The 14132-nt window shown below is 50.1% G+C and overlaps 1 protein-coding gene across 1 annotated transcript in view; it reads left to right on the top strand.

Moving 5' to 3' along the window:
* SPINT2 (serine peptidase inhibitor, Kunitz type, 2) overlaps positions 1-13554 on the top strand; it is a 33480-nt gene extending 19926 nt beyond the window's left edge. The window contains exons 2-7 of the mRNA XM_006871549.1: positions 3724-3894; positions 6373-6432; positions 7478-7525; positions 8079-8240; positions 12160-12198; positions 13388-13554. Of these exons, the coding sequence (XP_006871611.1) occupies positions 3724-3894; positions 6373-6432; positions 7478-7525; positions 8079-8240; positions 12160-12198; positions 13388-13554 (647 nt within the window). The remainder of the gene's footprint in view (positions 1-3723; positions 3895-6372; positions 6433-7477; positions 7526-8078; positions 8241-12159; positions 12199-13387) is intronic.
* The last annotated feature ends 578 nt before the right edge of the window (positions 13555-14132 follow it).

Below are 14132 nucleotides of genomic sequence, written 5' to 3'. Positions count from 1 at the left end.
AAGATCGGTGGTTCAAACCCACCAGCTGCTCCTTGGAAACCCTGTACAGGATCACTATGAGTCAGAACCAGCTTGATGGCACTTAACAATGACAAAGGTGCTGTAGTATAATCTGCTAGTATCACCATATCAATATGATTTTCATGCAACTAGTTTTTAAAAAAAACTTTATTGTGAACTGAATTAACGTTTACAGAGCAGATCATCAGTTTTAAATTCAACAAATCATATTCTTTGTTTCAGTTCAATGACGCCAATCCCCTCCTTGGAACAACAGTTCTCCCAGTTACTCCCTGTGCTTCCTGGTTCCATTCCTTAGGGAAATGTTGCCCTTTGACCTTGAATGGTCGACTTTTCCATGGTGAACAGACCTTACTAGTGTTGTCCCCCCTAGATACCTATCTGTTGCTTGACTGGAAATTAGACCACAAGGGTGAGTTCTTTTACAGACCAGAAGGGTGGTTGAGGGTTCATAGCACTACATCTGTATGCAATGTTTCTAATTCATAAAGATGAAGGTTGGTTTGATATACTGATAATAAAAGGCAATTATCAAAAAAAAAAAATGTGGTCGTAATCGAACCCCATTGTAAACTGAGACTACCTGTATGCTTAAAGAGCTCTAGTTGTGACGGTGTTGGATAAGCACAGGACTTGCTAACCTCACAGTTGACAGTTCAAACCTACTAGCCACTCCACGGGAGAAGCATGAGGCATTCTGCTCCCGTAAGATTTGTTGTTGTTATTGTCAAGCATGGTCAAGTTGGTATAACTGTCTGAATCTGAAGAAATGGCCTCATCCCCCCCAACCCCACACTAGGGGACCCCTCAGGACATTGGTTGTTAAGTGCCATCAAGTCAGTTCCGTCTAGTAGCAACCCTGTATAGGATTACTGAGGAATGAAAGGTGGGTTTGAACCACTAACCTTGCAGTTAGCAGTCCAGTTCTTATCCCATAGCACCACACCAGGACTCTGGGACAGATGTGTTTCATTAATTGTAACAAAATCCGTATTACCTCAAAGAAGATTTTTGTAATTGTTATTTTCCCCATTTCATTCAAAATGCCTTCCAGAACTGAAAACATAATTTCAACATCCACAGAAAAGCAGAAAACAATCTGGTCTTGAAAGGGTTAAACAATGAAATTATTGTGTGATCCTTGGATTGTATGTCACCTGCATCAGAGACCTGTAACTTGCGCTGGTGGCCCCCACACATCAAAAGAAAGACCATTGCAGTGAAGACAAGGCCTTGACCAGCAGGAAGGGAGCATCACTTGGCTGGGTTCTTAAAGCCCCCCCCCCATCCCCACCCCAGCTGTCTCCTGTGAGCATGCATGGTGCCTCAGCCTCCCTTCCTGATGACTCCACACCACCTGCTGATGTGCTGGGGAACATAGGTAGCTTTCTACTTGTCAAGTCATCCCCAGGCACTCTGGCTTCCATGTTTCGTCTGTGTGCTTTGTCTGTTCTGTTCAGCACCCTTGTATAACCAGGCCCCCCGCCCACCCACCCAGTGTGGTACATCTGAGCCACAATGGTGGGGCCAGCTGCTGACCAGGTCAGTATCTGCCATCCCTCTTCAGATACCCTCCTCTTTTCTGTACACTCCGTCAGTGTGGCTGGCCCCGTGCTTACAGAGACTTATCTGTTCCCCCCACTTGTATTATGGTCACCGGGGCAGAGGTTGGTACTCTCCGGGCATCGAGCATTTGAGAAGGCCTTTGGGGGCCCCCTCCCTACTTCACTGTGGCTTTGCATCATAGCTCTTCTTCCAGATGTGTGGTTCCTCATCTGTGTCTGGCTGATGACGTTTGTCAGCCTCATGGGCTGGGCGGAATCACACAGCAGAGAAGTCTGTTCTGCTGTGCTTACCCTGGGTCTGTTGATTGGGTGTGTTCTGTGGCCTCTGGCCCATTGTCAGAAGTGCCTGTTCCCATTACACACCCAGCTCGTTCTGGTTGATGTGTTACCGACAAAAGGTGCCCTTTGGTTAAAGTATCCTTTATGTACCGTACAAATCACTCCTTCGAAGTGCACGTATCAGTGTTTTTAGTAAATCTGCAGAGTTGTGTGAGCAGCACCATGCATGACCCCTCGTCCCCACAGATCCCTGTGCCCACTCCCAACACCACTAACCTACCTCCTGTCTTTTCTGCACTCACATCCCACTCATCTAGCACAGCCAGGTGAGGTGCTGCTGAACTGCCAAGTTAATTGATGGTTGCTTCCAAATGAGAAAGGATGTCCGGCTTCCAGATGCACTTTCCTTGCTGCGCTGTATTGCTGTGTGGTGTGTGTTTGGGGCCCATACACCAGTGTTTTGTGGAACGTCTGGTTCACACTCATCACTGTTAACACTTTGGAGGACATGGGAGAATCAGGAGTCCTGTCCTCTCTGCTTTGACTGCTGAAATAACAAACTTGAAAAGTGCCTCTGGAGTCCTGGTGTGGTGCTGTAGGATAAGCACTGGACTGCTGATCACAAGGTCCACATTCAAACCCCCTAGCCAATCCTTGGAAAACACATCATGTTTGGCAAAGTAGAGGGTCGGTAAAAAAGAGGAAGACCCCCCCCCAATGAGATGGACTCACAGCAGCAGCAACAATATGACGCCAATTGTGAGGACGGCATAGGACTGGACATGGTTTCATCTGTTGTGCACAGGGTTGCTATGGGTCAGAACAACTCAACAGCACCTAACAACAACATAACCACGTCAGCCCTGGATTGATTTTACTGGACGTCCAAGTATCGAGCACTCTGTACTAGACCCTAATGCCGGCCCCATAGAGCCTGGAGCACCCGTAACAAACAATGTCATGAGAGGTGAAGTGGGTGCACATCCCGGGAAGGATGTTGGGCACTTTGGGGAGGGGAGCAGCTGGTGGCCAATCACATGGTCATGTCACTGCCTTTTAATTTTGCATTCAAGCCTTCTGATGCCTCCAAGGGAAGAGACTTTGTAGGACTTGCTTTTCTCTTCCTTTTAAACAAAGCTAGCCTCCAGATTTTTGCAAGCGAATGTGTCTGGCAGGCTTTTTATCACATTGCTTTCCTTGTATTGGAGTGGGGCCCGATTTGCAGGCACCCCGAAACCTAAATCCATGATACATGGGAGCAGTTAGGAATGTTCATGCAAGGCGTAAGTAGAGTTGGGAAGCTTCTTCTGAGTCTCTTGCAGTAACTTGAGTGTGACGTATTGGCCCTGGGTTTAGGGTAGAGCAGAATGGTGAGAGGGAACAAGTAGACAGAAGCATTGAAAGCGCGTTGGTGTGAGGGGCATGAGAACAGACCCCCAGGCAGTGCCCTTTCTCCTTGACCTCCTATCTCTAGCTCTGACCTTTGGTCTGATGTGGTGACACATTGAAAGGGCTCCGGAGTCTGGTGTTTCACCTTTGAAAGATGTGTTTCCATAGCGGCTATGTATCTCTGTGTTTCTTTCATACTGGGGACAAGCATAGCCCCAAATCGCTGTCCAGTTGAGTGAGTTGGCACATCATTTGGTATTGGGTACCATGATGTTGTTGTTTATCCTACATGAGAAAAGTATATTTCCTTAGTGTGGGTGGAAGCACAGGCTTTAGACCCAGTTGGAACTTCACCCTGGCGCTTCTCTCAGGGAGCTGGGGAGTGTGGGCCCCTCCCAGCGTAATGTACCTGCTCTCTGTTACTGGGAATGCCTGCCCAAGCCCACTGGTGTCTGTTTTTGTGTTGCAGACTTCTGCCACGTTTCGAAAGTGGTGGGGCGATGCCGGGCCGCCTTCCCAAGGTGGTGGTACAACATCACGGACGGGTCTTGCCAGCAGTTTGTGTATGGAGGCTGTGAAGGGAATAACAACAATTACGTAACCAAGGAGATGTGTATGGAAAAATGCGCCGGAGTCAAAGGTAAGACAGTGCACGGTTGGGGGCTTCTACTGATGGTGTTGGAATGCTAGTGTCTTCTACTCCTCAGTGGTTCCTCGCGGCCAAATCTGGGGGGTGGTGTCCAGATTAGAAGACGTGGAGGCTTTTTTTCTCTGGCACACATACCATGACCGGCTCACCCGGTCATGTGGCAGGTTAGGTTCACACTAAAACGTACTTCCTGGAGTCTGTCCTTGTCCCTCCCCACTCAGGGTCTCTCTGGATTGTAGACACTGTTGACATGGGGTGGGGCAATGTGTGGTGAATATTAGTCACACACTTGAAAACGCTTAAAAGGGTAAATTTTTTATTATCTATACAAGGTGGGCTTCAAGGAGTTTGTGGGAAAACTTCCTTCTCTTTTCATGGCATTTATCCACGAAATTTTAGAATCCCCCTCGTATTTGAACCACAATAAAATTTAAGAAAACAAAACCCTGGTCCAAACATTAGGGTACACTAGCTCTCTCCCAAACAGGAGACTTGATGGGTACTTGGAGGCTTTAGCCCTCTGGAATCTGCTCCCAAATGTTCTAGAAGGCCAAGGGTTTGGCCACCCAGGCTGTATTGTAAAGGTTTTCAGTGGCACTGTCTCTGATAGTCACAAGGTCAGTGGTTCAAACCCACCAGACACTCTGGGAGAAAGATGAGGCTGTCTGCTCCCGTAAAGATGTATTGTCATGGTAAGGGTCACTATGAGTTGGAATCACTTGATGGCAGTGATTTCTTGGTGACTCGGCATTGCCACAATGGAACTACGTCATGACTCGGGTCAGAATGTCCTGGGATCATGGCAGACTGAGCCCACACCCAGGGACCCAGCTCCCAGGGCTCACACCCCTGCTGCTCAGGGGCCTTCTCTCTCCTCTCTCCCTGGCGATCGTCTCTCTTGGCTGGAACTAGACACACATCAGGTTAGATTACTAGTGTTGTGTATAAGAGGGGAAAACAACAATGGCCTTGGCTGTGGCACCAAGGTTATAAGACCTGGTGCGTGAGCATGCAGGCCCTGTGCCCGGCAGGTGCTCAGCCAGTGTTTGGAGAGTCACCAAAACCAACCCCTGCCTTCCAGTGATTCCAGTTTTTAGTGACCCCATAGGACACAGCAGACCATTGCGTTTCCAAGATCACACGGAGCTCTGGTAGCGTAGTGGTTACGAATTGGGTTGCTAACCTCAAGGTCGGCAGTTCGAAACTACCAGCTGTTCCGTGGAAGAAAGATGAGGCTTTCTGCTCCTGTAAAGATTTGCAGCCTCGGTAACCCTGTGCTGGGTCACTATAAGTTGGAACCGACTCCACGGTACTTAACAACAACAACAACCACAACATAGCTTTACAAAACAGACAGCCTCATCTTTCTCCCTTGGAGCAGCTGGTGGGTTTGAACCGCAGACCTTTCAGATAGCAGTGGCTGAGTATTGTTTTTGAATGCTCTAGGCCAGTTCTTCACCTCTTAGGGGAGTAACTAGCAACCTTACCCAGTGGTGATTATCAAACATCTCATTTACTGCGTTTAATTTTCTGTTGTCAGCTAAGATTCAAGGGCAGAGGAGTGGAGAGAATGAGGAGCATTGTGAGTGTCTCTTCTCTGCCCGCTCCCGTTACTCCTTGGCTCTTCGAGAAGAGAGCTGACACCATAGGAATACCAGCAGTGGACTGTGGACTTCAAGACAGTTGTCCCATAAGGGATCACTGTGGTTGGGTCTCGCTCGAGGAAGGCAGGCTGGCCTTCTCTCTCTAGGTGATGACTCAGAGACCAGTCCAGCTGCAAGGTCCCAAACATATGTTTGTTGTTGCCCATCGGGGCTCCCTCAGGCGTCTGTGAAGAGACCCAGAGAGCTGGTGGTCCTTGTACCAGAGCCCCTCACCAGCATGTTCTCTCCCCGGCAGCCGGCTCAGTAGAGAGTCAGGTGATCCTGAGCATGAGCACTAATTATTTACAATGAGAACTAGAACTTCCCAGGGGACCGGACACTTAGTCCCAGGCCTGCACCTGTCATAGGCCAGCCTCTCAGCAAAATGACAGGAAGGTTGTTGCAGCGGAGCAGGCAGAGCAGGGCGAGCTGGTTTGGGATGTGGATGTTTACTGGCATCGGGGTGAGCCTCCCACCTGGGCTCTACCTGCTTTCTTGACCACCCAATCTCTTCACCCCACCCTTAACCCTTCCAGTCTCTAGCTGGGTGAACCCCCCTAGCAGGTTGTGTGGCCTTGGTGGTTATTCCGTCTTGGTAGTCACTCAGCAAGTCTGTGCTCCGGTTCGCTGTGGGCTGAGTTCCAGTGGGCTAGTGTGGCCCAGCACGTACCCTGAAGGTCCCACACAAAGAAGAAGTGAAAAGGAAGCTGAACAACTTGCGTGGGAAACAACTGCTCAGGGATGCGGCCCACCGGTGGGTTTGCTTGGCTTCCCCGGGTAATCACGGCGGTACATTGTCTCACTGTGTCTGCTTGTCCCTTTGCAGAGAATGCTGTTCATGTGCTGCTCACCAACAGGAGTGGAGCTGTGTCCTCTGTCCCGAGTGGTAGGTTCTGTCATGGGGGAGCTCCCTGCTGGGTACAAGGGATACCCTCCTGGTTCTAGTGGTCTAGGTTACACATAGAGCCCAGCCCGGGAGGTCCTTACATGGGGGAGTTCACGGTGTCCAGCAGACAGGAGGCCTGGGGGAGTCTGGTGCTTCCAATTGCCGGGGGATCGGGGGTTTACTGGTGCCTATGGCTTTGGGTCCCCTGGCCTCTGCCACTGTGCTGTGTCTTCCTCCCACCTGTTTCCCTCCCTCTTTGCTGGCTGTCGTCTTTGCTGTCTCTCTCCCTGTGTCCCCCTGTCCACCGCCCCCAACTTGGGTGCTCGACCTCCAGGCTTGTGTGGCAGCTGGCTCTATAGTGCTGGCAGCAACTGCCCATGCCTCCTTTCTGTTTAGAGGACTCGACCCCAGGAGCCTGGGTGAGTGCTCCAGGCGTGCGGAAGGAGCAGCATGCTATTGGTAGCCAGCTCTGCTTTCCCACTGGCTGGTCCCCAGACAGGGGGCTCCGCTGGTCAAGAAGGTGGAGGGAGGGGGGCGTGAGCTGACCGGCCCCACCCTGCCCAAGTCGGCCAGCCATCCCATCCCAGGCGAGTGAGCGTGTCCATTCTGAACTGCCTGGAAGAGCCCAGCTTGGCCAGACCAGGAATCCCATATCACCCAATCCAGCCATTGCTTCGCCTGGACTCACTGTGAACTCGCAGCACTGGAGCCCTGGGGACACAGGGTTTCTATCCTGTTTCTGAAGATGTTACATGTCAGAGAGCATGTAACAGAACTGGTCCCTATCGCTCCAGAAACGTGACTGAAGTCAGTCCTCAGAGTAGCCACGGAGGGGACAGGAGGATAACTCTCCCTCTGGCATTTGTGCACTTTAAGATCAGTTACAACTGGACAGTGACGGCCAAGCTGCCCTGGGAGGGACGTCCTGATCCCTGCGCAAAGATTCCAGAGGGTCCACGCTCAGTGGGCCCTTCTAGACTGGGCCCCAGCTTGGCTGTGTGTCCTGTGTCCGCTCCGGTCTCTCACACAGACTTTTGTGTTTCAGATCTCAGAAGGCAGGATGACCTAGCCAGCAACATCTTCAACTACGAAGGTAAACAGTATGACTGTGTGGGGGTTAAACTGTGTTTCATTAGTTAGTTGGGAATTGAGATACCCCCAGGATTTCCATGAAGTGCATTTCAGAGCAGGGCTTCCTGACCTTTCCCATTGTTGGGGGGCCCAGGCTGTAGGAGGGGTACCAGCATGCAGGCAGGGAATCTTTGCTTTCAGGGGGCCAATGGAATGGACCCTATAGCTCTGTGTCACCAGCTCCACAGCTGCAGGTGATCCCCCAGTGCCTCTGCCTCCGATTTCCTGTGTGTGGAGTGAAGGGCTCACAGAGATGAGACCCTGCGTGTATCACATAGAGTCCAGTGCGTGGCACAGAGCAATCTCCATGCGGTGTGGTCTTGGCTCCAACGAAGATACCTGAGAATGTGGTGGAGAGCGTCAGGTGGGCCAGGCTGGCCATGTCAGGGAGGTCCCCATTTCCTTACCAGAGTGCTGCCTCCCTACCAATCAGTAGCCATATTTCTACCTGGGAGCACCTTGACTTGTATGCACATGCTGACTTGTATGTACCCCTCGGACTGCCTTCCCCCCAGAGTACTGCACTTCCAAGGCGGTCACCGGGCCGTGCCGCGCAGCCTTCCTTCGCTGGTATTTTGATGCTGAGAAGAACGCCTGTGACCACTTCATCTATGGAGGCTGTCATGGTAACAAGAACAACCATCGATCTAAGGAGGAGTGCATGCAGCGCTGCTTTGGTGAGCCGTTAAAATGCAATTGCTGATGGGATACAAAATGGTACAGCCTCGGTGGAAAACAGTTTGTCAGTTCCTCAAAAAGTTGAGCGTAGAACCACCATGATTTCAACTCACAGTGACCCTGTGTAGAGTTTTCCAGGAGTGACTGGTGGGTTTGAACTGTCAACTTCATGGTTGGCAGTCAAGTGCTTATCCTACAGCGCTACAGTAGGACTACCCCATGACTCACCAATCCACTCTAGGTATGTGCCCAAAAGACCTGAATGCATCAATGCAGACAGACACACGGACTGCAATGATTGATGTAACATTTGTCATCTGACCTCTCCCTTCACATGGGGGGAGAGGACTAGCATCAGTCCTCAGATCTGTTTCCTATGGACAGAGGTTAGACATGCCTCCACCTTCCAAACTTTCTCTACCAATTCTGACACCTACTGTTTGTTCCCCCTGCCCCTCCCGTCCCTGGCATTCTGCTTCTCTACTGGGGTTGATCGTTTGTTCGCGGTGACCACGCAGAACTCACAGACCGCACTCATAGTTAATGGGTTTTATTAGGGAAGTGGAGTTGTGGCTTGGCGCCATAGGATAAGCACTCCAGGTCGGTTTGAACATGCCAGGTGGGGGGGGTCATCCTCACCAGCAGCTCAACAACAGCAACATTAGGAAAGTGACAGTTACAGTTCAGGATCAGGACCTCAGGATACAGTTCCTCTCGGCTTTGCCTGCAGCCAGCTCTCTCTGGCCTCTCAGCCTGGGCTCTGACCTGCTCAGGCAAGTGTTAGGAATCTCTTCTAGCTCCTAGCTCCGCCAGTAAGTGCCCAGAGACACCCTGCTCTGCCAGCTAGTCTCAGTCTGCTGGTGCTCAGCCCTGGCTCCGCCGAGCACTCCACTCGTGAGGGCGTCAACATTCTCAGTCCACAGAATAGGAAGCCCACCCTGCCGCTTCCTGCTGGTCCCCTGGCTGCCGCTGTTTCTCAGCCTCCACTTACTTCTCTTCTTCTCTGCAGCATTAAAACTCTCTCTGTCTCTGTCTCTTGGCTCTGGGAGGCTCTCAGCACAGAGACCCCGAGTACAAAGAATACACCCCACTCCTAGCTCCTCTTTCTTAATGGTCTTGAGGTTCTCCATGGGCTTTTTTAAGCAGGATGCCCAAACAGACCAGTCCCTTCATTAAGAGTTCCACAGACCTTATTTGCATGGCCCCTGGAGTCTTGCAAAGCACTATGGGATAAAGCCCTGGACCCCAAGGATGATTTGGGCTACAAGATTGGTTTGAGCCACAAAATCGGTGGTTAAAATCCACCAGCTGCTCCTTTGGAACCCTGTGCAGGGTCACTGTGAGTTGTAACAGACTCCATGGCACTTCACAACAACAGCCCCCACCTGATTGCCATACACCTTATTTTCATTATTGCTAAGCTTCTCAGTCCCATTGGTGGGCCATAGGCACCTCATTTGCGTAGTCCCTCCCAGTCACTTTCTGGGAGTTAGCCAAGACACTTGCCTGTTGTTGTTGTTATGTGCCGTGGAGTTGGTTCCGACTCATTGCGACCCTGTACAGGGTTTTCAAGGCTGCAAATCTTTACGGCAGCAGAAAGCCTCATCTTTCTCCTGCAGAACAGCTGGTAGTTTTGAACTGCTGACCCTGAGGTTAGCAGCCTGATTTGTAACCACTATGCTACCAGAACTCCTTAAGACGCTTGGTAGCAGGACCATATTAAGTCATTCACTGCACTGGAAACGGCCTAAATGCCCACCAGCAGCGGAAGGGTGAACAAAACATGCTGTGTGTACTCAATGGAAGACCACTCTTCATGAAGAGCCATGAAGTCCTGCTATGTGCGGATGGATCCTGACCACCACGTGCTCAGTGAGAATGCTAGGCAAAGGCAAATCGTCTGTAATCTCACCGATGTGAAATCCCAGAAACAGGCACGTGTACAGAAACCAGAGCTTACCAAGTTATGGTGGCTGGGAGGAGAGTCATTGTTTAGTAAACAGCAAGTTTCTGTTTACGGTGATGGAAAACGGTGACGTGGGCAGTGGTTACTTGATATGATTGATGTAATGGGTGTATCTAAATTGTTCTCCTGAGAATGTTGAATTGGCAAATAATGTGTTTTATGTACGTATGTGTTTTGTTTGGAGTCCTGGTGTGGTACTGTAAGGTCAGCACTGCACTGCTAACCCACAAGGTTGGCAGTTGACACCCACCAGCCACTCCTTGAAAACCCAGGATATGGTCGCTCTGAGGCAGAACTGACTCAATGACGTTGAACAGCAACAATGTTTTATTTTGTTTTTAGTAATTTGTTACTGTGAATATGCACACCAAGTCCACCATTTCTATACGGACAATTCAGTGACGTTGCTGCGTCTTGGAGTTTTGCGGCCAGGCTCATCTTCCTTTTGCTCAGCCGTTCTTCCTCTGTGAGCATTGTCTCACTGCCCACTAGGGTTCCTGTCTAATCCTTCAAAGTCACTGTTGCTAGTTTGGTCTCGGGGAGGTAGTTTAAGAACACCACGCTCAAGCAGACATTCTTTACTAGTTAAACTAAGCTACTGTTTGGTTCCATCACTCGTCTGTCAGTTGTCGTACTGTGGTGGCTTGTGAGTTGCTGTGATTCTGGAAGCTATGCCATGGGTATTTTAAATACCAGCAGGGTCACCCGTGGTGGACAGGTTTCAGCTGAGCTTCCAGATGAAGACAGACTAGGAAGAAGGAGAGAAGGGCTACTTCAGATTATTTAGTCACCGAAAACCTTCTGAAGAGCAGAGCCACACTGTCAGTGCCAGATCATTGACTACTTAAACATGATGAGGAAGAATTCATGCGCTTGAGCTGTGGTGTTAGAGGAGAATATTGAAAGTGCCATGGGCTGCCAAAGGAACAAACAGATCTGTGTTGGAAGAAGTACAGCCAGAGTGCTCCTTGAAAGCCAGGATGGCCGGACACGTCTCTCATACTTTAGACATATTGTCAGGACATATTTTCCAGTCCCTGGAAAAGGATACCATGTTTGGTGAAGTGGAGGGTTGGAAAAAAAGAGGAAGACCCCAAATGAGATGGATTGGCACCATGATGGAAACGATGGACTCAAGTGTAGCAACAGTTATGAGATTAGCCTGAGATGGGCTGTGTTTCGTTCTATTGTACATAGGGTTGCTGTGAGTCGATACCAACTCAGTGGCACTTAACAACAACAACTCTTTGGTTTAAGAAGACTTGGGGAGTATTTCTGGTTTAAGATATCTCAGGATTAACAGTTTCAGGGGTTCGTCCTGTCTCTGTAGCTCCAGAAACTCTAAAGTTTGATGTGCTTTTGAAATTTTGTTCTACATTCTCTCCCCTTTTGATCAAGATTCTTCTAGAATTCTTAGTCAGATACTAAGTTATGGTTGTTGTTGTTATGTGCCGTGGAGTCGGTTCCAACTCATAGAGACCCTATACAGGGTTTCCAAGGCTGTAAATCTTTACGGGAGCAGAAAGCCCCATCTTTCTCCTGCGGAACAACTGATAGTTTCGAACTGCTGACCTTGAGGTTGGCAGCCTGATTTGTAACCACTATGCTACCAGAGCTCCTTAAGTTAACGGTAGCTGGGCACTATCCGGTTCTGATCTCATGGTAAAGGAGGCGATTGTTCACGAAATCAGTTAGCCACACATCCCATTTCCTATTTCTGATTCTCCTGTTTCATCTGCTGCTTATATAACTATATATTTACAACATTTAAAAAAGCAATTGGGACCCACTTGTCCCCACTCTATGCTCCCTAGTGGAGAAGGGGCAGGCTTTGGGCCTGGCTGTTGGGCCTGTGTGCCCTAGACCTCTCCCAGGCTAGCAAAGCCTTCAGGCCCTTAGGGGGTGGGGAGTCAGCGAGGCTGGGGAGCTGACCTGAGTGTGTTCTCTTCCAGGGAAGCAGTCCTATCCAATCCTGCCCAGCGGCTCTAAAGGTAAGTGGCCTCTTGCTCTCCACCTGCCAGCTACTGTCTTGACAAATCTAAGCTTTGCTCAGCTGTGTTTTCCCTTCACATATAAACATCATTGTAGTAGAAAGTCCTGTTTCGGCAGGAGACTGACTTGGCAGCTTGGATTCTGTGGTGGACGTCTGTCCCACCATCAGGTGTATCCAGATGTTATCTCGCTGGTCCTGGGACTGAGTCAGTAATTCACAAAGCAGTCTACGCCCAGGCAGCCAGGACTGAGTGAGGACGCCCTCCTCCCAGGGGCTTGTGGGGGCTGTGTCTGCCCCGGGTGTGAGGGAGCTTTGCTGTGGGCATAAAGAGCTGGTCCTGGTGACAGGAAGGGAGGAAGTTGCAGAGCCCTCACCTTGCCCCGGGCAGTGTGGGCAATGCCATTTTCGCCACACATAGGAGCCAGGGTGTCCTATGTCTTGTGTTTGTTTCTGGCCTGCTAGTGTTTACACAAAGAACCCGCCACACTGGTTTGGCCTCTTTTGACCTGTGTGTCTACTCTGTTCTAGAAGAGGAGCCAAACTGGAGCCTGATTTGCCAGGCCGGGGCTCTCAGCAGCGGGGTGTCAGGCTGGTGGCTGGTGGGGTGAAGCTGGAGAGGGGGCAGCTGCTACAACAGGTCACATTCCTTCCCTGGAGCCCAGCCTGGGGGAGAACAGCATCTAAGTCAGCAGTGGGCCAACCGTTCCATTACCCTGGGCAATTACAGACCCAAGGGCCCGCTCCCAGAGCTGCTCCCAAGCCACCCTGCCCTCCACCCTTACCTCATTCCACTGGCAGCTACCTCAGCCAGCCCAGCCACCAGCAGGGTCACCTTTTCCTGTGTCGCAGGGGAGCGTGTGCACACACAACCTGGTGTTTGATGTTCGCACACACACCAAAGGTATCTGGTTTAGGTTTTGGGACACCTACCTGTACAGGTTGCCCTGGAGAGTGGGCAGGGAAACACTGAGTTTAAATTGTTGTTGTTCAACAAGACGAAACACAGGTACCCACTCTGTGCCCATAGCCTAGCATCTCCTGTTTTCCTTGGGATTGTAGGAAGAGCTGAAGTAGGGAAGCTCCTCTTTCTGACTTAGGGCAGGAGGTATCTGGCCCAAGGGTTGCTGGGGCTGCCCCTACATCCCCCTGGACGCTTCTAGCTCTGAAGCCCTGCTCTCTTTCCCCAGTGATGGTCCTGGCCGGGCTGTTTTTGATGATCCTGATTCTCTGCCTGGGAACCTCGGTGGTCTGCCTCATCAGGTTGGCTCGGAGGAGCCAGGAGCGGGTCCTTCAAACTGTCTGGAGCTCCCAGGATGACAAGGAGCAGCTGGTGAAGAATACCTACACCCTGTGAACACCTGTTGCCTTGACACCCCCATTGATAAAGCATGGGGGGAATGGAGAACTCTTAGAGAACAGTGTGTGTGTGTTTTTAAAATCCAGTGACTGATTCGTACTCAGGAGATCAGTAGAGCTTTTGGTCTTTCTGTTACTCCAGATTAGCAGGCCCCACTTCTGCCCTCACCGGCTAGGTTTGATTAGGAAATCTCGCTGCTTATCATTGCAAATGTCCGTCCCAGCAGCAGACCGAAATTGACACCTCTGGAAATGAGTTCCTTGGTTCCAGTGTAATTCTCATGGCTTGTGTTGAAACCCTTTGCCTCTTTTCTCATCACAAAAGTGATATTTCCGTAGTTTACTCTATTTGATTATGGATTTCTTTTTGTTTTTTATTAAATAAGCAGAAACAAACTTTTTTAAAATTAAGTTTCTGAAAGGACCACAGTAACTGTGTTAAGTTTAATAAAAAGGGACTTCCCTATAAAATCAATTTCAGCATGTGTTTTCTTTTGTTATGCAGCTACTAATTTAAACTCTAAAAAAATTGCCACAGGACACTGTGTAAGATGTCACGTTCTAGAAACAGACCCC

This window comes from Chrysochloris asiatica, unplaced genomic scaffold, assembly GCF_000296735.1.
Source record: "Chrysochloris asiatica unplaced genomic scaffold, ChrAsi1.0 scaffold00168, whole genome shotgun sequence".
Classification (NCBI taxonomy): Eukaryota; Metazoa; Chordata; class Mammalia; order Afrosoricida; family Chrysochloridae; genus Chrysochloris; species Chrysochloris asiatica.
Note: the sequence above shows the minus strand (reverse complement) of the source record. Positions and strands in the feature narration are given on the sequence as shown.